The 24,681-nt window shown below is 40.2% G+C and overlaps 1 protein-coding gene across 4 annotated transcripts; it reads right to left on the bottom strand.

The window, feature by feature from the left end:
• Positions 1-417: 417 nt before the first annotated feature.
• LOC147300709 (inositol polyphosphate-4-phosphatase type I A-like) lies at positions 418-13,829 on the bottom strand. Of its 4 annotated transcripts, XM_086284889.1 has the most exons (7): positions 12,486-13,829; positions 10,048-10,231; positions 9,772-9,982; positions 8,584-8,724; positions 2,903-3,002; positions 1,763-1,807; positions 418-1,204 (listed from the first exon to the last, which is right to left on the bottom strand). In XM_086284889.1, the coding sequence occupies exons 1-3, from the start codon at positions 12,587-12,589 to the stop codon at positions 9,929-9,931; spliced, it is 342 nt and encodes a 113-aa protein (XP_086141015.1). In that variant the 5' UTR covers positions 12,590-13,829; the 3' UTR covers positions 418-1,204; positions 1,763-1,807; positions 2,903-3,002; positions 8,584-8,724; positions 9,772-9,928. The 4 variants fall into 4 exon arrangements, 3 of the variants coding, with proteins under 3 accessions (XP_086141015.1, XP_086141014.1, XP_086141013.1); XR_015127577.1 differs by lacking the exons at positions 8,584-8,724; positions 9,772-9,982; positions 10,048-10,231; positions 12,486-13,829 and adding an exon at positions 3,722-3,826 and having other exon boundaries at positions 1,005-1,204; XM_086284888.1 differs by lacking the exons at positions 8,584-8,724; positions 9,772-9,982; positions 10,048-10,231; positions 12,486-13,829 and having other exon boundaries at positions 1,004-1,204; positions 2,903-3,820.
• Between the last annotated feature and the right edge of the window lie 10,852 nt (positions 13,830-24,681).

Raw genomic sequence — 24,681 nt, forward strand, 5'->3', positions numbered from 1 at the left:
CTTCATCACTACTGAGGTGAGGGCTACAGGGCGATAGTCATTGAGAGAAGCAGGGTGGGGTTTCTTCGGGACAGGAACAATGATGGACTCTTTGAAGCATGTGGGGATCACCGACTGAGATAAAGAGATGTTGAATATCTCAGTGAATATCTAATTTGTGCTTTGGACTGTCACCAGATTTCTTCTAGAAGTTTCTTGCCAGTCAGCAACTATCTTGGCAACACCACTTGAGTTTGTGTGTTGCATGCTAACATCCTTATCATATGTGTAATAATACTAAAGCGTCATCTTAAGCACACACAAAAAACAAATATGGCTCCTTCGTGCAGGGTTTTCTGGTATGTTCATTTATGCTTCCCAATTTAAAAAAAAAAAAAAAAAAGAAAAAGCAAAGTTCTTGCTTCTCAGCCACTGCGGCCACATCCTCACCGTTTTTTAGGCAGTTATATAAACATACTGTGAGTGAGTCATAAGCTTAAATACAATAGTTGAAGGAACAAAAACTTAATGTTTAAAAATACCAGTCAAATCTGATTAAAGTAAATAAATAATAAGTATACAATGTAGTTTTAAGACTTCTCAATGTTTCGTAACATTAATGTTCTATGAACTCGTGAGTCCAGAAATCTGAATGTCATGAAAAGTATTTATTATTCGTGTATTATTATTTTACAATACAAGGTTGTTTTTTTCCTGATACTTCATGCAAACCACATTTCTCCAGGCCTGTCCTAATCAGCTTACTCAGTATCACTAGATCCAATGCTGCTCCTCCAGCAGAGCACACAAAAGTAGGAGAGACCAGAGATGCCATGGCTTAGTTAGGAGACTGTTTGCTTCAAGGCCACTAGAGGGTGCTGCCATAAAACTACAATAAATGAATTGACCTTTTGACCTGCTCACACTCTTTTATGCAAAACCCTGTTGATGTTACACACACACACACACACACACACACACAAAGAGATTCTAGGTCTCACCAACCGTGGGCAAAAAGATGACAGTCAATAAAATTCTAAAATTTTATTTATAAACACAATGAATAGTAGTTAGAAGTCCAGTGTCCCATTTAGGTACAAAGTAAAAACACACAGTCCAAGGCCAGAGCCAGCTATGCCACAAAGCCAGTTGCACTCCACACGTTGTTCACTTCAACAGGGGTAGCAATTGTCCTCTGAGACCCACCACCCTGTAAGTAGAAAGCCTGCACAGAGCGACAAAATAAGACAATTCACTATATAATTCACAGCCCATCCATCCCAAACATATCAGATCATTAGAGGTTTTGTCACATTACATACCTGCACTGAGAGACAAAATAACACAGCAGTGTTTGTAATGTGGGCTATAAGTAGACTAGCATATCAGTGCAATCAATTACACCTGCCTCCAATTAGTCCAGCCCTTTTACAGTCATTGACTGGGTGAGAAAACACGAGCAAATCAACCCAAGAGACAAGCAGGAAGACTCTCTGAAGGCTCCTGTGGCTGCACAGGCAGTCTTACAATTACGAGGTTGGAGAGTTGTTGTTTCAAAATGTTCACACTGATTTCACATGCTCATTAACTCACAACCAGCTGACCATATATATTTCTGCTGCTGAGCTGCTTTTTGATGGAGATTTTCTGAATTTATTTTGCTACCATAAGAGCAGACTCCATGCTGAAAGCATGTGCACTGTCACTTGCAATGAGTGGCACTAATGACGCTAAATTTAATTACAGGTCATGGACAGCCTTCATAAATGCTCATATTACTCACCCACACTGAATTCCAGCACAGGTTCATCTGGGTCCTGACTATTTCCTGCAAAGTAACACAAACGTCATCAGAACATTAAGTCAGAGAAACAACATTTGGAGCTTTTGTACATGATAAATTATACTGCAGTAGTAAAACAAAGTCAAGCAGCAGTACATTTATTAAAATCACCTTCAGCTGTAATATTTAAACTGATTTAGTGTCAATTTAGATTATGTTTAGATTAAAATGAAACTAGTACCCTTGTAATGTCTTTTTAAATTAGAGGTAAATATTTGTATATTTTTTACATAATATAATTATATTTACTGGATTTTCTCTCTATTGTAGTTTAGTATTATAGTTATTACTTGTTTTTTATTGACTTGTCTTGTTTTTACAATGATTTGCTCTGAATGCAGCCTTTAAAGAAAAGACTATCTGTTCAGTAACTATCCATCAGACTGGGTCCATGTTACCAGCCAAATGGGTAATAATTAAAGTAAGTTTTGAATTACGTATATTTGGGTGTTTAGGTGACACTTTTGCAAAAAAAAAAATAATAATTAGGTTTAAAAGAACTAAACATGTATGTATTTAAAAACAATAAGTGTGTTAGAATTACTACAGCAACAGGTTGTAGCTCACTGTACTATTTTTGAGCACAACTTTGGTGCTTTTGCCTCATTTTTAAATCAGTGATCCCAGTAGCACAGTCTAAGCAGAGACCTCAGTGCTTGGCAAACAATCAATAGAATCAATATAATTATTAAAAAGAAACAAAATAAATGCCAACCATATAAAAAAAAACATAAACTTAAGGAAAAAACTAAACTTGATTTTGTGTCTTTAGGCTATTGTTAACAGCAAGCATGAGGTTAGTGCATATGTATTATTATTGGAAAGATTACTGCAAAGAAAAAAAGGTTGAACCAGGAGGGGGCGATATTGCTCTTCTTACCATGAGTTACATGCAGGCTATTACTTACCATGTCACTCACATTTATTTCACAAAACAGCTGAACCCACTTAATTCGATTTAATTGTATTTATGCAGAGCTGAATCACAACAACAGTCTCCTCGAGGTGGTATAGATTGTAAGGTAGAAAGTCTACAATTAAAAAGAAAAAACCTCAATACAGTGGGAAGGAACAACTCACTTTTAACAGGAAGCACCCTCTGGCAGAACCACGGTCAGGGAGGGGCAGCCCGCTGCGACCCTTTGGGGATGAGGAGACGAAAAAGGGGACAAAAGACACACTGTGGACGAGAGCCAGAGATGAACAAGAACTAATTATTGAATGCAGAGAGGTGTATAAACACATGGTGGGAATCCCCCAGCAGGGTAGTCCCAGGGTAACTAAGGGAGGATTCATGGTCACCTGATTCAGCCCTAGCTATATGCGTTGGCAAAAAGGTAACTTTGAAACTTAATCTTAAAAGTAGAGATAGTGTCCGTCTCCTGCATTCAAACTGGGAGCTGGTTCCACAGAAGGATGATCCCCTTCTACTTCTAAATATCCTAAAAACCACAAGGAAGCCCACAGTCTGAGAGCAAACTATCAAACTACGAGGTCTTTAAAATAAGATGATTATTCAAGACCTCATGTGTGATGGGAAGGATTCTGAATTTGATGCTGGACCCACAAATCATAAAAGAGAAACACTAACTCACACACACCAGAAAGTGCCAAGAATTATAATTATATGTAATTTAGTTTTGCGTTCCTTTATAATGCTTTCAACTATACAAATAAGACACTTCATGGGGGCGCCTGAGCCTTGTAGACACAACAAATACTGAACAAACCTCATGCGCCCTGTTGTTGACAAAACGATAAAAATGAATGTGTACTTCTGTCTTATTTAGGTCATTTTTGTAGTTTTTGTAGACAGACTACTGTAATTTCTCAATAAAATGTCGCTTATTATCGCTCACTCTCAAGAACAAAAACGTGAGTAATTTCCCAGTAGCTCACCATATTTGGGATCTTCTAACATCCACACTTCATGTTTAAACGGTGGTGCGGAGGCGGTGTACCGTCGCAGGCCGGATGTAGCATTCAGCGCGGTGTGCCTTTTTTTCATGCGGAGGCGGTGTACCGTCGCAGGCCGGATGTAGCATTCAGCGCGGTGTGCCTTTTTTTCAGTTGCTAAGCAACAGATTTGTCCCGCCCCTTTCGTTATGACGGGGCGGGCCAGTCCTTTGACTGGTGACGTTACAAAGAAACGTCAGGTGACGTTACAAAGAAACCTTAAACCGACCTTATATATAGACCTGGCTGTTCAGTTGAAACGCATTCACACAGCGGGACAGCAGCGCTTTAAACGTTCAAACACGGAGTTTAACACAAAACAACATTTTAGACATAAAAAACAAAAAAGTGAAATGGCAAGCTCGAACTGTAACACAATGACAAATGATGAAACAGTTCAGACCAATGGGGATAATTCTACAGTACATGCTTTGGTATCCCTCTTGAATAACTTGTTCAGTAGTTTTTCGATCAAGCAGTGGGGAGAGCTTATCTCAGGCTATCCGGATTGCTTCACTGCTAAGCGGCTTGTAGGTTTTGTAGAGGACGTAATGGACCTGTGTGCACAGTCAGTAGCAGTATCACCACTGAGGTCTTCCCAGAAGTCCCCTGTACATGAAAACTGTTCTGTCCACACCACTACTGGCAAAACGGTTTTGTCACGTGTGAAATTTTTGGACGATTCTGCTGAGCAGGAGTTTGATACAGCACAGAATATAGATGCTAACAGCCAAGAAACAGCTAACACAGAAGAAAGCTGTCAAAATGCTGACCAACACAGTGCTGCAAAACCAGAAAACAATCCAATTCCAGATCCCCAGCAGCAGAAATCCTGTGTTGAACATGAAGCCAGCATCCCACCGTTAACAAACGTAAGTCAAACGGAGTCATATAAAAAGATACAGCATCACAGATCTTCTGTAGACTGTGAGCCACCTGAAAAAACCTTAGACTTTGAAAGATGGTTAGAGACATTAATTCAGGCTGTGCTTTCAAAGCTTGGTAAACTTTTAAAGTGCCCTCATTCTCACCAAAAACGTTTGTTGGATCTACTCTTGGACAAATTCAAGGGGATGGATTTGCATTTAGACCGAAAAGTGCAGAATTATTTTGACTGCATTGCTAATGCGATTTTCACTGATATTTGTGACAAATTACATAAATTGTCACTAATATCATTGAAAATGGGGAGGAGTGGGGAGGAGGGTTCAATGAATTTAATGGAACAACCAATATTTAATATCATAACTACTTCAGTATTCCAAGAACACCTGTTGGCAGTAACAGTTACTGATAGACTGGAATCATATGAAAAGAAAGAAAGATGCAGATTTTCAGTGGAAATCTTTGTGGAAGGACTGATTTCCCAGGTTTCAAAAAAATCAGGCACAGTCTGCAGCATTGAAAGTGCTGAAGCTATCTCCAACCGGCTTACCATGAAAATCTGGACTGAAATCAGGGCCAGATACGACAAAATCCCACCAGAGAAGTTCAAGAAACTCAGCGAGAGGGTTTTCAAATCCCTCTGTAAAAGATGGAAGCATGCATCTTTGGTGACATTCTGGCAATTAAACTTCCAAGATCTTGATGAAGATATTGTTAAAACTTTCAAAAGAAAGATATTCACAGAACCAAGTTGCATATCTAAGTGCTTCTCATCGGTGCGGGCATTTTTTGGGAGGTGTAAGGGAAGAAACAAAGTTTCCACTTTATAGTGACATCGTGATATCAACAGCAAAATATTTTCTAAAACTCACTGGACACTTTAAATGAGCTAGTTTTACATTTAGATCAGATCAAGTCATTTTTGAAATCCCCAGGAATGGTCGCGGCAGATGGCCACCCCGCCCTGAGCCTGGTTCTGTCGAAGGTTTCTTCCTCTTAAAAGGGAGTTTTTCCTTCCCACTGTCGCCTCGTGCTTGCTCAGAGGGGTTTGTTCTTTTGGGGTTTTCTTTTTAATACTGTAAGTTGTTACCTTACAGTGTGAAGCACCTTGAAAACACCATTGTTTCCTTTGGTGCTATACAGATTGAAGTGACTTGCACTGACAACATAACTAAGCTGGGACTTTAATTTAACATCAATAAAATTATAAAAATATTACATCTTGATTTCTGCTTGTTTTCATTGTCTGTGACTTAATGAATACAAATGTGTAATTTAACAGATTCTTTCTTTATGTTAGTCTGACCGGTGATTCCACGTTGGCCTTAGGTGTTGGCGCGGATACGCTGCAGCCCCTGAGCCATTAATGGCCCAGCACACTACAGTAAAAACAAAACAACAGCCATCTGTCCAACTAGGAAAGGAAAATAATAAACTGCCTCCTTGGAGGCAACCTGACTCAAAACAGTTGCAGTCCAACTCAGACTGACTGCAATCACTCTCAGGCAGATTGATGAAGATCTGCAAATAACTGTTGTCTAATTTATAAACGCAGACAGATTGCCAACACGTCTGTTCACAATAGAGGACTGTACTTACATGGTTGCAAACTGGTTATCTTGCTTATATGAAAACATTACTTTGGAGCAATGAAACTCAAACACATTCATTTTTAAAATGCTTCAAAATGAAATTTTGAAGCATTTGGCTTTATGCTTTGAAAGTGCCGTTGTGAGTGGGAGTGTGAAATCCTTACTTGATGTGTTCCCTTTGCCTTTACTGTTTTCAGTTTTATCAGTTTTCAGTTTTATTTGTCATATGCAAGTTAGCACAGGGTCAACATTGCAATGAAATGTGTTTGACGAGCAGCAGTCACTCAGCAGCATGGTACAGTAGAAGAAAATATAATAAAATATAATAAAATAAAATAAAAAATAGAAAAATAGTAAAGAGCAAAATATTTGAAAGACGTGGTAAAAGAGAAAAGATGACTAAATATATATATATATGTATCTATAAATATATGTACACTAGTGATTAAATAAGAAAATCTTGAAAAGAAATATGACGGGAGGTCAGATGGGATATTGCACAGGAATGAGCAGCAGAAAATTACAGTATTACTCAGACTTTTAATAGTCATATTGTCAGTTTTGGCCGACGGTCATGGGTCACTTCCACTAAAATAGCACGAGACTGGAGTAAAATGTACTTTATTAATGAGAACACATGGTGATACAGCAAAGAATCCAACCCTTCTGAAAAGCAAATGGCTTCCTGTTATACTCTACCTGATTCAGGTGAGCATCTGGAATAGACCAAGTCTGGGGGTCAGCAAACCAAAGGGAAACAAAACCCTCCCCATAAGAAAACCACTACAATATAACCAACACATCATAGACATATGAAGATTTGTAACAAGTCCTATAAATAACTCCATAACATATAAACTTCAGTCTCTTCTATATACATTAAAACAGCGGTCCCCAACCTTTTTTGCGCCACGGACCGGTTTATGCCCGACAATATTTTCACGGACCGGCCTTTAAGGTGTCACAGATAAATACAACAAAATAAAACTAGTACCGGTACCGGAAAAAAAGAAGATTTATTCATAACACACGTGAAAGACCCAGGAAAACAGAGTTAACGATAAAAACGATAACAAAATAACGATAAAAAACGATAAAAACTCTGAAAACCATACATTTCACACCCGAGCCTCATCTCTCGACCAAACGACGGTCCGTGGCCCGGCGGTTGGGGACCGCTGCATTAAAACACCTTAACCACAGTTAGGTTTCAGCCCTCGCTGACTCAGAACAAAGTAAGACAATCAGAGTTCGATTGGTTTTTACTTGTGCAGGGGAAGCCTGGTCGGATTCTCAGAGTTGCAAGCTCTACACCCAAACTCAGACAACTCCAACTCCAGCCTCCACTCGCAGCCTTTTATTGAATGAAAACAGTTACACAACCGCCCATTGTAAACCCCATATGTTGTGTGGTAAAAGCTAAGGCACTGTGTGTGTGTGTGTGTGTGTGTGTGTGTGTGAGTGAGAGAGAGTGTATGTGTGTCTGTATACGTGACTTCCTGCTTACAAACGTTTTAACCGCATCTCTAGTCATAAAAGGGTCATCTCCCCTCAACCTCGTATATGGCTTAACCTCTCTAACAGTCCACCATTTACATGGTGAGCCCATAAAGGGCAGGAAGTGAACATTCCTTACCAAATAAGGAAACCAGAATCTTACATAGATTGTGCCTGCAGTTGAAAACTATAGCTAGTAACATCCCCAACATCCTACATGTGGGGGAGGAACAGAAAATATCTGAACATACAGTTCAAGACAAGGTCCAAGCACAATAATGACAACTTTTAACAAAATCACTCCAACACACACTCCCCTAGCCTGGCACATTGGTTTTCTCCAGGAGCTCATAAGCAGGTGATTGAGCTGCTTTTACTCTTTACAAAGTGAGTACTGTTAACACTTCTCTTTTTACATATACAACTAATTTAGGTTACAGACAAATGATTAAATGTGAACAGCTCTAACACGGGTTCTTTTCCTGACACAGGTAGGATGGCCAGTCCCCCTGTCTCTTCACCTTTAACGAGTCACTTAAATAACAACCCAAAAAGCCTAATAAAGAATCACAATCAACCAGTGTGTGTTTTTCTTCATTACGGTTTTTAAATACAAATCAGTCAGTCAATTAATAAAAATACAAGTAAGGGTAATGGAACCCCTGGTCTCCATTACACACATAAATACCATAAAGACACTAAGTCGTAGAGCTCTGAACTCCTTGCTTCTATGATATTTACACTTCTTCTTGGCCTTCTCCTTCACTCTGAGTCACTCCAGGATAAACGCATCAGCTCAGACATACAATAATTAAAATATGTGTAGGTGACCGTTTGGCAGAAGACGATGTCGAGGCGGTACTGCAGTGACACGTCCGTGGCTATCGTCGGGGCGGTGTCCTGCATCAGAAGGAAGTCAATAGACTTCTTGGCTTTGTTGCTCATCATGGCGCTGTAGTCCGTGGGCGTGGCCTGCAAAAAGTGTAAATAAACCATCAGAGACCAAACACAAATATGCCTTCCAACCACTAGTTTAGACAACATCTTGCAAAGAGTGTGTATTTCAGAGTGCAGTTGTTTTTAAATTTGACAGAAACAGAAATAAAGACGGAAGAGAAGGACAACAGGGAAAGCAGAAGCACCGACACACTGAAATCTTTTAGGGTCAAGCTCCAGAACTAGCCACAAATCCTGCTGGAAAGAACCTAAAAATACTTAAAAATACTTGCAGAGATCGAATGGAGCCGTTAACTCAAAAACCTGGTGTCAGGCATGTTCTTTAATAAATAAGAAACGAGCTGATATGTTACAGACCCCAGTCTTTACGTAAAGAAAAAGCTGACATTTAGAGCGGTCTCGCAGCAGATTTTAAAACAGTGACACTGATTTGTGGGGTTTTTGGGCACAAATTTGAACCTTTTTGTTTTATCCATGTCCTTGAACACAGCTCGTGACTTGGGCGCTTTCATATGTACCGATTCATTTAGGTTTGTGCACTGAGGCCAGATTTAGGTATTAAAAACGAGTCAGTCATAACACTTCTTACATTAGTTAAAAAGCTGAGCTTACACTAAACCAACATTTAAATTTCCCCTTGTGGGACTAATAAAGGTATATCATATCATATCATATCATATCATTACTAAAGTATTGCTGCAACATTGTAAAGACAAAGATGACACACAGACCAGACATAAAACACTGAACACTTTTTAAAGACGAGTCATTTAAGAGTATTTTCTCATAGAATAAAGTCGGCTGATATGGTGAAGGAAAAATCTGCTCACGAATCCTCCAACTTCTTAAAAGTAAGGAGTGACCTGAGCTGGAAATCAACATGAGAGGGATGACTCAAGAAGAAGAAGAAGCAACAAGAAAAGAAAAACAGAGTTCAGAGTGTAGTTAAGATATCAAGCTGTATCCACAATGTGTGCCAAGAAACTAAGCTTGTCTGTTGTCATGCTAAAGAAATAAAAAATCTGGAATCAGAAAACAGCCAATAACTGCTGATCAACTCACCCACTCCTCTTCGTGCCAGTCCACGTGCAGTGACGACTGGCTGTTGTGACCGCTGTACTTTGCTCTCAGCGTATCCTTGTCATTGCGGAGCACTACTTGTTCAGACTCAGCAGAAGGAGAAGCTTTGGTTGCGATGTACTCGTACTGCGTTCAGGGCCTAAATAGCTGAAGCTAGCAGCTTGCAGCCGCACACTGCCACCAGCTGACGGGTCTGAAAGGAAGAGGGTATGAATGAAATATGAAGCGTCCCCACGTAACGTCAAACACTTTTAGTACCTTGTCAACCAGACTGGCGAGCGTCCACTCCAGTCCGCTGGCCGATTGGTCTTTGGCAGCTTGAGACAGCCTCTCTGCGTAATAGCTGACCTGAGTCTTCAGCGTGTTGACGTAGGCGATGATCTCTTTGGCTCGGACAGTGTCCTGGGGTATGTGGATGATGACTGAGCTGGAGAGGGCACTACTGCAGGGAACAAAGACACACCGACACATCTGTATCCGAGCTGGGACTGAGGACACTCACCAGCCACTTTATTAGGTACATGTGTTCAAAAGCTTGTGGCAGCAATTTAGTGCATTTAGTCAAATAAAGACAATAGAGTGGCCTGCAGGTGTATATTTTTGTAATGTTTCTGTCTTATGCCTGAAATATGCTTCAGCAGGAAATATACGCTGTAACTGGAAACAACAGCGTGATGGACCGGTTTAGTGTTAAGAGGTGTTACATCTGAAGTTAGAACGTAAATTTCCTGCAGAAATCTAAATCAAGCTTCAGAGGTACTGTTCCAAAAATATAGGGAGGGACGTTACCCACCAGATGTAAAAACAAACACTGTCTGCATGCACATGCCTGCTCTCAATGAGCCTAATCGTGGCTTAGAAAAAACAACGAGGAGCCGACTTCGATAAATGCGATACCACTCGCTTCACAAATTCAGACCATCTGTGTACAGTGGCGTGTCTAGAAAATTTTTGTTGGGGGGGCCAGGTAGGGGCACAGATTTGGAGAAGGGTGGCAGATTTAATTGGCAGATAATGTTTTAAAAAAAAATTCTACCAACCCTTAACCATAATTCAATAATCCTATAAACCTAATAACCAAATGCACTTTTAACTCTTATTAGAATGAGATTTTAACCACTACGGTGCAAAGTTTTTAGATACTGCGTTGATAAAGTACAAGAGATACAATCAGTGCTTTGTCAGTGTTTACTCAGCAGTCAAGGACAACAATATTTGCATAGTATTTTTACTGACATATAGTGCACATATGTTTTGGGCAAAAACATTTTTGAAAATTAAAATACGAACATTTGTAACAAACAATTGACAAATTAGCCAATGCCAATGCAAAACTTTATCTGCCTGTTAAAAAAAGAAGATAATCTTCTCACAAACTGGTGTTTGATTTTGAAACAGGAAAAAAGTGGGGAAACAACTGAAAAGACTAACATTTGAATGAAACCTGAAAGCAAGTAAATACTTTCTATGCTGCCTTATCGTAAACTTTGGTAATATTGATAAAGAACAACACTGGCTGATGATAAAATACAGTCAGCTGGCATGGTGACACTGCCAGTATTAACCTGCAGGGCTGGACTGGGACAAAAAAAATTGGGCATTTTTACTACAGACCGACCCACCAGGTAGTAAAGCCATAAAGACTTTGACTGAAAACAAACCCTGTTGTGACAGTGATGTACAGTCTTGTTGGTATATGTATGATTTCTATACATTTTACGTCAGATAAAAACTTTGGTTGTAAGATTTAGATAATTATTTAATAAAAACTAGGTATTTTAAATGAGAATAAGAAAGAAAAGTATTTCTTTGTGCCCACCTTTCCCTGTTAACGCCCTACCTGGCCCCCTGGCAAAACTTTGCTAGACCCGCCCCTGCACAGTTACCAGCTGTCTGCTACATAAAAAAGGATCCTGGTGTTATTTGTCTCTCAGAAACAGTTCATAACTTCCCTTCAACTCATTCATGTCACCTAAAAGGTAAACCTGTTTCTCCATCACCTGTTCAGCTCTGATGGTTCAGTAAGGACATCTCCTGGTTTCATCTTCATGTTTCCCTCTCACCACATATCTAAACAGACATCATGACCAGCAGCTTTACAGCTGTGGCTCCAGCAAACATCAGCTGATACTAGAAATTAATATTAAATACATTCTAACAACAGCCGATCAAGCTTAAACGTGCTGCTGTTGTTTAGCGCAACATCTGCTGGTTTCCTCTTTCTGGCGCAAAGTGGGCGATAAACAAGAGAGAAAAGCCGATCAGCTGATCATTGATCAGTTTCATGATTGAAGTAGCAACAGGAGAGGGAGGGGGAGAGAATGAGAGAAGAGGCAGCTGTGCAGCATAAAGACAGAATAAATCCAGCTTTGTGTCTTTTTTCCATTCTAGCTAAAGTCCGGGACAAACTGCGTCTCTTCTCAGCTCAATACGAAACGCGTAATATTTTCTCTGAATGAGGGACCATTCCATTTTTTAAGGAGCCGTTGGCAACTCTACTAACCTTATGAATAAAATAAAGTTCACTATCAGTAACATCATAGCACCCACCCAGCTGTATAAAAACTCCGTCAAACTGGCTAGAACGCAGTATGAGTTATTGCAACTGACAGTAAAAAGTCAGCAACATGAAAATAAACTCCACCTAAACTTGGTTTATATCTGACCCAGATAGACTGCAGGTCATAACTTCTTACCTGAAGTTCAGTTCACCTGACACTCGGACTGGTGGCTGCTTCGGGTCTCTCCTCCTGCCTCCCCTTCCCTCATCCACCTGTTGCCTCTGTGGAAGCCCCGTCATAGCCACCACCAAACAACGGAGTTATTTCTACACATCGACCTGCATCTGGCCAATCCACCACCTCTCATTGTTCATGCCATTACAAAAAAAATAAAAAATAAGTCACTGGGGATATGCCCGGTATGCCCGATGGCCAGTCCAGCTATGTTAACCTGCAACCAAATCTGCAGCTCCATACAGCAATGTTACGACTTAGATTATATCTTATAACGCATAACTCTTATGTTAGCTGCCCTCAGTAGCATACTGTCTGAAATATTCCACAGCTGCAATAATTCTTTAAGTGTTATTTTTTTCCTTGGTATTCTAATTTCACCGAAGTTTACTAAACTCAACAAACTTGATATTACTTACCGGGACATTTATTCTGTCCTCATTTTCTTTCACCGAAAAATTGTTTCCTGCAGTGCCATCTTTCGCGCTTGGCTCTCCTACCTTTGCTAACGTGATGCGCATAGCGCAGAAGCGATGCTGCATTCACTTACACTCGGATATCTGAGCGTCACCGTGAAAACATAATCGGACATTTGATATTTGATTGAATTTTATTGTTTTGCCTTTGGGGTGGCACCTGGGGTGGCCAGTCTGGTTTGGGGGGTGGCCTGTGCCCCCCCAGGCCACCCCGCTGGACACGCCATTGTTACCGGGGCACGATCACCGGGGACCCGTTTTTCCAGCACACACGCCCGATACCACGTGACAACAAATATGTCATTTCCTGTTGACTAAAAAAAAAAAAAGCACCCTCTCACGGTCCTAGGGACCAAAAAATTGTCCCGCCCGATCAGCGGGCGAAGCCGCTGCTGCACGCCGGAAATGAGGCTTCATTTCCCGCAGGTCTATCTAAGCAGCCCGCTGTTTTCCAGCCCGGGGTCAAATGTGGAGCAAGGGCGCCACCCGGTGGACAAATAAAAAAATTACAACTCTAAGGCCCGTCCTGCAAAATGAAAATGAACGCTAAACATCAACGATCCCTTTGACCGTAATTAATTTGCAGTGAAAAATAGCGTTTATAATGGGTTTCAATGGGGCACAAATCGACCACTAAGCACAATAGTGTAAGTTTGTCTGTAGCTTAGCCACTGAAGCTAATTGAAGGAAGTCAGACTTGAATTTTGAAATAAAATCATATCAAACTTTTTTTTTGGAGAATTTGGCTATAGTCCATTCAACACTGTGCAAATGGCATGTAATCAAAATTTGAAAATAGCCACAAATCGACCCAAGACCCTCCAGGGGTTTTAAGTACACGCAATAGTTTCACTCTCACATTTTACTCTGTACTGGAAGACTTGTTCATTTTCAAGATTCATTCATCCATCCACTTTCTTCCACTTTATCCGGAGCCGGGTCGCGGGGGCAGCAGCCCAAGCAGAGAAGCCCAGACCTCTCTCTCTAAATGTCAGCTTTTTCTTTACGTAAAGACTGGGGTCTGTAACATATCAGCTCGTTTCTTATTTATTAAAGAACATGCCTGACACCAGGCTTTTGAGTTAACGGCTCCATTCGATCTCTGCAAGTATTTTTAAGTATTTTTAGGTTCTTTCCAGCAGGATTTGTGGCTAGTTCTGGAGCTTGACCCTAAAAGATTTCAGTGTGTCGGTGCTTCTGCTTTCCCTGTTGTCCTTCTGTTCCGTCTTTATTTCTGTTTCTGTCAAATTTAAAAACAACTGCACTCTGAAATACACACTCTTTGCAAGATGTTGTCTAAACTAGTGGTTGGAAGGCATATTTGTGTTTGGTCTCTGATGGTTTATTTACACTTTTTGCAGGCCACGCCCACGGACTACAGCGCCATGATGAGCAACAAAGCCAAGAAGTCTATTGACTTCCTTCTGATGCAGGACACCGCCCCGACGATAGCCACGGACGTGTCACTGCAGTACCGCCTCGACATCGTCTTCTGCCAAACGGTCACCTACACATATTTTAATTATTGTATGTCTGAGCTGATGCGTTTATCCTGGAGTGACTCAGAGTGAAGGAGAAGGCCAAGAAGAAGTGTAAATATCATAGAAGCAAGGAGTTCAGAGCTCTACGACTTAGTGTCTTTATGGTATTTATGTGTGTAATGGAGACCAGGGGTTCCATTACCCTTACTTGTATTTTTATTAATTGACTGACTGATTTGTATTTAAAAACCGTAATGAAGAAAAACACACACTGGTTGATTGTGATTCTTTATTAGGCTTTTTGGGTTGTTATTTAAGTGACTCGTTAAAGGTGAAGAGACAGGGGGACTGGCCATCCTACCTGTGTCAGGAAAAGAACCCGTGTTAGAGCTGTTCACATTTAATCATTTGTCTGTAACCTAAATTAGTTGTATATGTAAAAAGAGAAGTGTTAACAGTACTCACTTTGTAAAGAGTAAAAGCAGCTCAATCACCTGCTTATGAGCTCCTGGAGAAAACCAATGTGCCAGGCTAGGGGAGTGTGTGTTGGAGTGATTTTGTTAAAAGTTGTCATTATTGTGCTTGGACCTTGTCTTGAACTGTATGTTCAGATATTTTCTGTTCCTCCCCCACATGTAGGATGTTGGGGATGTTACTAGCTATAGTTTTCAACTGCAGGCACAATCTAAGTAAGATTCTGGTTTCCTTATTTGGTAAGGAGTGTTCACTTCCTGCCCTTTATGGGCTCACCATGTAAATGGTGGACTGTTAGAGAGGTTAAGCCATATACGAGGTTGAGGGGAGATGACCCTTTTATGACTAGAGATGCGGTTAAAACGTTTGTAAGCAGGAAGTCACGTATACAGACACACATACACTCTCTCTCACTCACACACACACACACACACACACACACACACACAGTGCCTTAGCTTTTACCACACAACATATGGGGTTTACAATGGGCGGTTGTGTAACTGTTTTCATTCAATAAAAGGCTGCGAGTGGAGGCTGGAGTTGGAGTTGTCTGAGTTTGGGTGTAGAGCTTGCAACTCTGAGAATCCGACCAGGCTTCCCCTGCACAAGTAAAAACCAATCGAACTCTGATTGTCTTACTTTGTTCTGAGTCAGCGAGGGCTGAAACCTAACTGTGTGGTTAAGGTGTTTTAATGCAGCGGTCCCCAACCGCCGGGCCACGGACCGTCGTTTGGTCGAGAGATGAGGCTCGGGTGTGAAATGTATGGTTTTCAGAGTTTTTATCGTTTTTTATCGTTATTTTGTTATCGTTTTTATCGTTAACTCTGTTTTCCTGGGTCTTTCACGTGTGTTATGAATAAATCTTCTTTTTTTCCGGTACCGGTACTAGTTTTATTTTGTTGTATTTATCTGTGACACCTTAAAGGCCGGTCCGTGAAAATATTGTCGGGCATAAACCGGTCCGTGGCGCAAAAAAGGTTGGGGACCGCTGTTTTAATGTATATAGAAGAGACTGAAGTTTATATGTTATGGAGTTATTTATAGGACTTGTTACAAATCTTCATATGTCTATGATGTTACGCTTTGGGAGTGAGAACGTGTTGGTTATATTGTAGTGGTTTTCTTATGGGGAGGGTTTTGTTTCCCTTTGGTTTGCTGACCCCCAGACTTGGTCTATTCCAGATGCTCACCTGAATCAGGTAGAGTATAACAGGAAGCCATTTGCTTTTCAGAAGGGTTGGATTCTTTGCTGTATCACCATGTGTTCTCATTAATAAAGTACATTTTACTCCAGTCTCGTGCTATTTTAGTAGAAGTGACCCATGACCGTCTGCCAAAACTGACAATAGGACTATTAAAAGTCTGAGTAATACTGTAATTTTCTGCTGCTCATTCCTGTGCAATATCCCATCTGACCTCCCGTCATATTTCTTTTCAAGATTTTCTTATTTAATCACTAGTGTACATATATTTATAGATACATATATATATATATATTTAGTCATCTTTTCTCTTTTACCACGTCTCTCTAATATTTTGCTCTTTACTATTTTTCTATTTTTTATTTTATTTTATTATATTTTATTATATTTTCTTCTACTGTACCATGCTGCTGAGTGACTGCTGCTCGTCAAACACATTTCATTGCAATGTTGACCCTGTGCTAACTTGCATATGACAAATAAAACTGAAAACTGATAAAACTGAAAACAGTAAAGGCAAAGGGAACACATCAAGTAAGGATTTCACACTCCCACTCACAACGGCACTTTCAAAGCATAAAGCCAAATATTTCAAAATTTCATTTTGAAGCATTTTAAAAATGAATGTGTTTGAGTTTCATTGCTCCAAAGCAATGTTTTCATATAAGCAAGATAACAACCAGTTTGCAACCATGTAAGTACAGTCCTCTATTGTGAACAGACGTGTTGGCAATCTGTCTGCGTTTATAAATTAGACAACAGTTATTTGCAGATCTTCATCAATCTGCCTGAGAGTGATTGCAGTCGGTCTGAGTTGGACTGCAACTGTTTTGAGTCAGGTTGCCTCCAAGGAGGCAGTTTATTATTTTCCTTTCCTAGTTGGACAGATGGCTGTTGTTTTGTTTTTACTGTAGTGTGCTGGGCCATTAATGGCTCAGGGGCTGCAGCGTATCCGCGCCAACACCTAAGGCCAACGTGGAATCACCGGTCAGACTAACATAAAGAAAAAATCTGTTAAATTACACATTTGTATTCATTAAGTCACAGACAATGAAAACAAGCAGAAATCAAGATGTAATATTTTTATAATTTTATTGATGTTAAATTAAAGTCCCAGCTTAGTTATGTTATCAGTGCAAGTCACTTCAATCTGTATAGCACCAAAGGAAACAATGGTGTTTTCAAGGTGCTTCACACTGTAAGGTAACAACTTACAGTATTAAAAAGAAAACCCCAAAAGAACAAACCCCTCTGAGCAAGCACGAGGCGACAGTGGGAAGGAAAAACTCCCTTTTAAGAGGAAGAAACCTTCGACAGAACCAGGCTCAGGGCGGGGTGGCCATCTGCCGCGACCATTCCTGGGGATTTCAAAAATGACTTGATCTGATCTAAATGTAAAACTAGCTCATTTAAAGTGTCCAGTGAGTTTTAGAAAATATTTTGCTGTTGATATCACGATGTCACTATAAAGTGGAAACTTTGTTTCTTCCCTTACACCTCCCAAAAAATGCCCGCACCGATGAGAAGCACTTAGATATGCAACTTGGTTCTGTGAATATCTTTCTTTTGAAAGTTTTAACAATATCTTCATCAAGATCTTGGAAGTTTAATTGCCAGAATGTCACCAAAGATGCATGCTTCCATCTTTTACAGAGGGATTTGAAAACCCTCTCGCTGAGTTTCTTGAACTTCTCTGGTGGGATTTTGTCGTATCTGGCCCTGATTTCAGTCCAGATTTTCATGGTAAGCCGGTTGGAGATAGCTTCAGCACTTTCAATGCTGAAGACTGTGCCTGATTTTTTTGCAACCTGGGAAATCAGTCCTTCCACAAAGATTTCCACTGAAAGTCTGCATCTTTCTTTCTTTTCATATGATTCCAGTCTATCAGTAACTGTTACTGCCAACAGGTGTTCTTGGAATACTGAAGTAGTTATGATATTAAATATTGGTTGTTCCATTAAATTCATTGAATCCGCCTCCCCACTCCTCCCCATTTTCAATGATATTAGTGACAATTTATGTAATTTGTCACAAATATCAGTGAAAATCGCATTAGCAATGCAGTCAAAATAATTCTGCACTTTTCGGTCTAAATGCAAATCCATCCCCTTGAATTTGTCCAAGAGTAGATCCAACAAACGTTTTTGGTGAGAATGAGGGCACTTTAAAAGTTTACCAAGCTTTGAAAGCACAGCCTGAATTAATGTCTCTAACCATCTTTCAAAGTCTAAGGTTTTTTCAGGTGGCTCACAGTCTACAGAAGATCTGTGATGCTGTATCTTTTTATATGACTCCGTTTGACTTACGTTTGTTAACGGTGGGATGCTGGCTTCATGTTCAACACAGGATTTCTGCTGCTGGGGATCTGGAATTGGATTGTTTTCTGGTTTTGCAGCACTGTGTTGGTCAGCATTTTGACAGCTTTCTTCTGTGTTAGCTGTTTCTTGGCTGTTAGCATCTATATTCTGTGCTGTATCAAACTCCTGCTCAGCAGAATCGTCCAAAAATTTCACACGTGACAAAACCGTTTTGCCAGTAGTGGTGTGGACAGAACAGTTTTCATGTACAGGGGACTTCTGGGAAGACCTCAGTGGTGATACTGCTACTGACTGTGCACACAGGTCCATTACGTCCTCTACAAAACCTACAAGCCGCTTAGCAGTGAAGCAATCCGGATAGCCTGAGATAAGCTCTCCCCACTGCTTGATCGAAAAACTACTGAACAAGTTATTCAAGAGGGATACCAAAGCATGTACTGTAGAATTATCCCCATTGGTCTGAACTGTTTCATCATTTGTCATTGTGTTACAGTTCGAGCTTGCCATTTCACTTTTTTGTTTTTTATGTCTAAAATGTTGTTTTGTGTTAAACTCCGTGTTTGAACGTTTAAAGCGCTGCTGTCCCGCTGTGTGAATGCGTTTCAACTGAACAGCCAGGTCTATATATAAGGTCGGTTTAAGGTTTCTTTGTAACGTCACCTGACGTTTCTTTGTAACGTCACCAGTCAAAGGACTGGCCCGGCTCGTCATAACGAAAGGGGCGGGACAAATCTGTTGCTTAGCAACTGAAAAAAAAGGCACACCGCGCTGAATGCTACATCCGGCCTGCGACGGTACACCGCCTCCGCACCACCGTTTAAACATGAAGTGTGGATGTTAGAAGATCCCAAATATGGTGAGCTACTGGGAAATTACTCACGTTTTTGTTCTTGAGAGTGAGCGATAATAAGCGACATTTTATTGAGAAATTACAGTAGTCTGTCTACAAAAACTACAAAAATGACCTAAATAAGACAGAAGTACACATTCATTTTTATCGTTTTGTCAACAACAGGGCGCATGAGGTTTGTTCAGTATTTGTTGTGTCTACAAGGCTCAGGCGCCCCCATGAAGTGTCTTATTTGTATAGTTGAAAGCATTATAAAGGAACGCAAAACTAAATTACATATAATTATAATTCTTGGCACTTTCTGGTGTGTGTGAGTTAGTGTTTCTCTTTTATGATTTGTGGGTCCAGCATCAAATTCAGAATCCTTCCCATCACACATGAGGTCTTGAATAATCATCTTATTTTAAAGACCTCGTAGTTTGATAGTTTGCTCTCAGACTGTGGGCTTCCTTGTGGTTTTTAGGATATTTAGAAGTAGAAGGGGATCATCCTTCTGTGGAACCAGCTCCCAGTTTGAATGCAGGAGACGGACACTATCTCTACTTTTAAGATTAAGTTTCAAAGTTACCTTTTTGCCAACGCATATAGCTAGGGCTGAATCAGGTGACCATGAATCCTCCCTTAGTTACCCTGGGACTACCCTGCTGGGGGATTCCCACCATGTGTTTATACACCTCTCTGCATTCAATAATTAGTTCTTGTTCATCTCTGGCTCTCGTCCACAGTGTGTCTTTTGTCCCCTTTTTCGTCTCCTCATCCCCAAAGGGTCGCAGCGGGCTGCCCCTCCCTGACCGTGGTTCTGCCAGAGGGTGCTTCCTGTTAAAAGTGAGTTGTTCCTTCCCACTGTATTGAGGTTTTTTCTTTTTAATTGTAGACTTTCTACCTTACAATCTATACCACCTCGAGGAGACTGTTGTTGTGATTCAGCTCTGCATAAATACAATTAAATCGAATTAAGTGGGTTCAGCTGTTTTGTGAAATAAATGTGAGTGACATGGTAAGTAATAGCCTGCATGTAACTCATGGTAAGAAGAGCAATATCGCCCCCTCCTGGTTCAACCTTTTTTTCTTTGCAGTAATCTTTCCAATAATAATACATATGCACTAACCTCATGCTTGCTGTTAACAATAGCCTAAAGACACAAAATCAAGTTTAGTTTTTTCCTTAAGTTTATGTTTTTTTTTATATGGTTGGCATTTATTTTGTTTCTTTTTAATAATTATATTGATTCTATTGATTGTTTGCCAAGCACTGAGGTCTCTGCTTAGACTGTGCTACTGGGATCACTGATTTAAAAATGAGGCAAAAGCACCAAAGTTGTGCTCAAAAATAGTACAGTGAGCTACAAGCTGTTGCTGTAGTAATTCTAACACACTTATTGTTTTTAAATACATACATGTTTAGTTCTTTTAAACCTAATTATATATATATTTTTTGCAAAAGTGTCACCTAAACACCCAAATATACGTAATTCAAAACTTACTTTAATTATTACCCATTTGGCTGGTAACATGGACCCAGTCTGATGGATAGTTACTGAACAGATAGTCTTTTCTTTAAAGGCTGCATTCAGAGCAAATCATTGTAAAAACAAGACAAGTCAATAAAAAACAAGTAATAACTATAATACTAAACTACAATAGAGAGAAAATCCAGTAAATATAATTATATTATGTAAAAAATATACAAATATTTACCTCTAATTTAAAAAGACATTACAAGGGTACTAGTTTCATTTTAATCTAAACATAATCTAAATTGACACTAAATCAGTTTAAATATTACAGCTGAAGGTGATTTTAATAAATGTACTGCTGCTTGACTTTGTTTTACTACTGCAGTATAATTTATCATGTACAAAAGCTCCAAATGTTGTTTCTCTGACTTAATGTTCTGATGACGTTTGTGTTACTTTGCAGGAAATAGTCAGGACCCAGATGAACCTGTGCTGGAATTCAGTGTGGGTGAGTAATATGAGCATTTATGAAGGCTGTCCATGACCTGTAATTAAATTTAGCGTCATTAGTGCCACTCATTGCAAGTGACAGTGCACATGCTTTCAGCATGGAGTCTGCTCTTATGGTAGCAAAATAAATTCAGAAAATCTCCATCAAAAAGCAGCTCAGCAGCAGAAATATATATGGTCAGCTGGTTGTGAGTTAATGAGCATGTGAAATCAGTGTGAACATTTTGAAACAACAACTCTCCAACCTCGTAATTGTAAGACTGCCTGTGCAGCCACAGGAGCCTTCAGAGAGTCTTCCTGCTTGTCTCTTGGGTTGATTTGCTCGTGTTTTCTCACCCAGTCAATGACTGTAAAAGGGCTGGACTAATTGGAGGCAGGTGTAATTGATTGCACTGATATGCTAGTCTACTTATAGCCCACATTACAAACACTGCTGTGTTATTTTGTCTCTCAGTGCAGGTATGTAATGTGACAAAACCTCTAATGATCTGATATGTTTGGGATGGATGGGCTGTGAATTATATAGTGAATTGTCTTATTTTGTCGCTCTGTGCAGGCTTTCTACTTACAGGGTGGTGGGTCTCAGAGGACAATTGCTACCCCTGTTGAAGTGAACAACGTGTGGAGTGCAACTGGCTTTGTGGCATAGCTGGCTCTGGCCTTGGACTGTGTGTTTTTACTTTGTACCTAAATGGGACACTGGACTTCTAACTACTATTCATTGTGTTTATAAATAAAATTTTAGAATTTTATTGACTGTCATCTTTTTGCCCACGGTTGGTGAGACCTAGAATCTCTTTGTGTGTGTGTGTGTGTGTGTGTAACATCAACAGGGTTTTGCATAAAAGAGTGTGAGCAGGTCAAAAGGTCAATTCATTTATTGTAGTTTTATGGCAGCACCCTCTAGTGGCCTTGAAGCAAACAGTCTCCTAACTAAGCCATGGCATCTCTGGTCTCTCCTACTTTTGTGTGCTCTGCTGGAGGAGCAGCATTGGATCTAGTGATACTGAGTAAGCTGATTAGGACAGGCCTGGAGAAATGTGGTTTGCATGAAGTATCAGGAAAAAAACAACCTTGTATTGTAAAATAATAATACACGAATAATAAATACTTTTCATGACATTCAGATTTCTGGACTCACGAGTTCATAGAACATTAATGTTACGAAACATTGAGAAGTCTTAAAACTACATTGTATACTTATTATTTATTTACTTTAATCAGATTTGACTGGTATTTTTAAACATTAAGTTTTTGTTCCTTCAACTATTGTATTTAAGCTTATGACTCACTCACAGTATGTTTATATAACTGCCTAAAAAACGGTGAGGATGTGGCCGCAGTGGCTGAGAAGCAAGAACTTTGCTTTTTCTTTTTTTTTTTTCTTTTTTTAATTGGGAAGCATAAATGAACATACCAGAAAACCCTGCACGAAGGAGCCATATTTGTTTTTTGTGTGTGCATAAGATGAAGCTTTAGTATTATTACACATATGATAAGGATGTTAGCATGCAACACACAAACTCAAGTGGTGTTGCCAAGATAGTTGCTGACTGGCAAGAAACTTCTAGAAGAAATCTGGTGACAGTCCAAAGCACAAATGAACATGTTTAATACTCGTGCAAGACCCTGTGGGAAGGTGCCAGATTGCTGTATTTTGTGTGAATCAGGAAAAGTGCACGGTGATGACTAAAGCTTATAAAACATCTCTCTCCTTATGTGTGCATATATGAGAAAGAAAATTCTGCCAAAGCAACTTTAGCTTCTTGCAAGCATCAGTACACAAAGGATGCTAACACAAAGCTAGCCAAGAACCAAGAGTGATTTTAAAGTTGAACGTATGCTGACCCCAGCAGCCAAAGGGAGCTCCGGGGAGAGCTTCTTGGGGTCCAGTGATGTGTCCTGAAGAGACGACATGAGCTCTCCCTCCTGTAGGCCCACCCCAGCAGTAGGTGCTGTCTGTCTCATTCCGAGTTAACTGCTACTCCTCTACATCTAAACGAGCCAGTTGAGGAGGTTCAGGCATCTGACAAGGGTGCCTCTTGAACGCCTCCTGGGTGAGATGTTCCAGGCATGTCCCACCAGGACAGACAGGACACACCCAGGACATGTTGGGGAGATCACAGCACTCAGCAGAGAATGCCTCAGTGTCCCCCAAATAATGGAGGAGCTGGCTCGGGAGAGTAAGGTCTGGGTCTTCTCTGCTTATGCTACTGCCACCGAAACTGGACACCAGATAAGCTCAGAAAAATGAACAACCTGTTTAAATAAAGGTTAATTTAAAAAAAATGTTTGTCATTAGCTAGTCTGTGTACATGTACTTCTTCTCCAGTGTTGAAAATGTTAAACTCACAACCTGCACATTTTCTGGTTGCATCATCAAATAAATACCCCCAAAAGTAGTCTGAGTACTTTTACACTGGTTTTATGCTGCGATATTTTCAAAGTCTTTCACTGAACACATTCAGTCACACATTGTTCATCATTTATTGGAAGTTTATTGTTTAATGTCCTGTCTAAATAACTTCAGTCACCATTTGTATTCATTAATGAATAACTGACTTCTAATATTAAAAGAAATAGAAACTGTTGTGCTGTTGTTCACGTAGAAGGGCCTGCTGCTGGATGTCCAGACTTTGTGCGTCAGCAGGAGGGTCAGGGTACAGGGTTCGAACCTCCTCATGAGATGTCGTATCTGCTGGATAAAAGCAAGCTACATCACATCTGGGATTGTCCTAGAGCTGCCCTACAGTAACAATCAACTGACTAATATATGAAATACTTGCAGTAGCACAATAATAAACACAAAGCAAAAAAGTGTTTAGTGAAGATAAAAAACCCCATCAAAGTTTTAGTTTGGATAAAGGGAGACAGAGCACCAATCTAAACAAGTCTAAACCATCTGGCACCTCCACACTTGTAAGAACAGCATGACCAAAGTGATTGTAGGAGGAAACAACCTTGACTTCCTTTACATAGCTTAGTACTGAGAATAAAAGAAAAGCATGATTAGAATTATTTGTGCTTCTTCTTCTTTCGGCTGCTCCCTTTAGAGGTCGCTACAGTGGATCATCCGCCTCCATCTCTCTATTTCTAGCATCCTCCTCAGTCACACCAACCCCCTGCATGTCCACCTTCACTACATCCACAAATCCTTTCTGTGGTTGTCTGAAAACATCATCCACGGAGACTCTTGCCTGATCTCATCTGTCAGCCTCTCCATCACCAGTGCAAACAAGAAGGGGCTCAGAGCCTCTCTCTGATGTAATCTCAACCCATCACATACTTCTCTGCCCCTCAGGACTTTCTTATGCAGCACCACAGTTACTCTCTTCGCACCTTATCATAGCCTTCACTCCTACCCTCTCTATGCCTCCCGTCTCCAT

Source organism: Aulonocara sp. 'chitande type north' Nkhata Bay, unplaced genomic scaffold (assembly GCF_057382095.1).
Source record: "Aulonocara sp. 'chitande type north' Nkhata Bay isolate Kocher_YH1m ecotype deep benthic unplaced genomic scaffold, A_spYH_male_GT1.1 unmapped_scaffold_14, whole genome shotgun sequence".
In the NCBI taxonomy this organism is placed as follows: domain Eukaryota; kingdom Metazoa; phylum Chordata; class Actinopteri; order Cichliformes; family Cichlidae; genus Aulonocara; species Aulonocara sp. 'chitande type north' Nkhata Bay.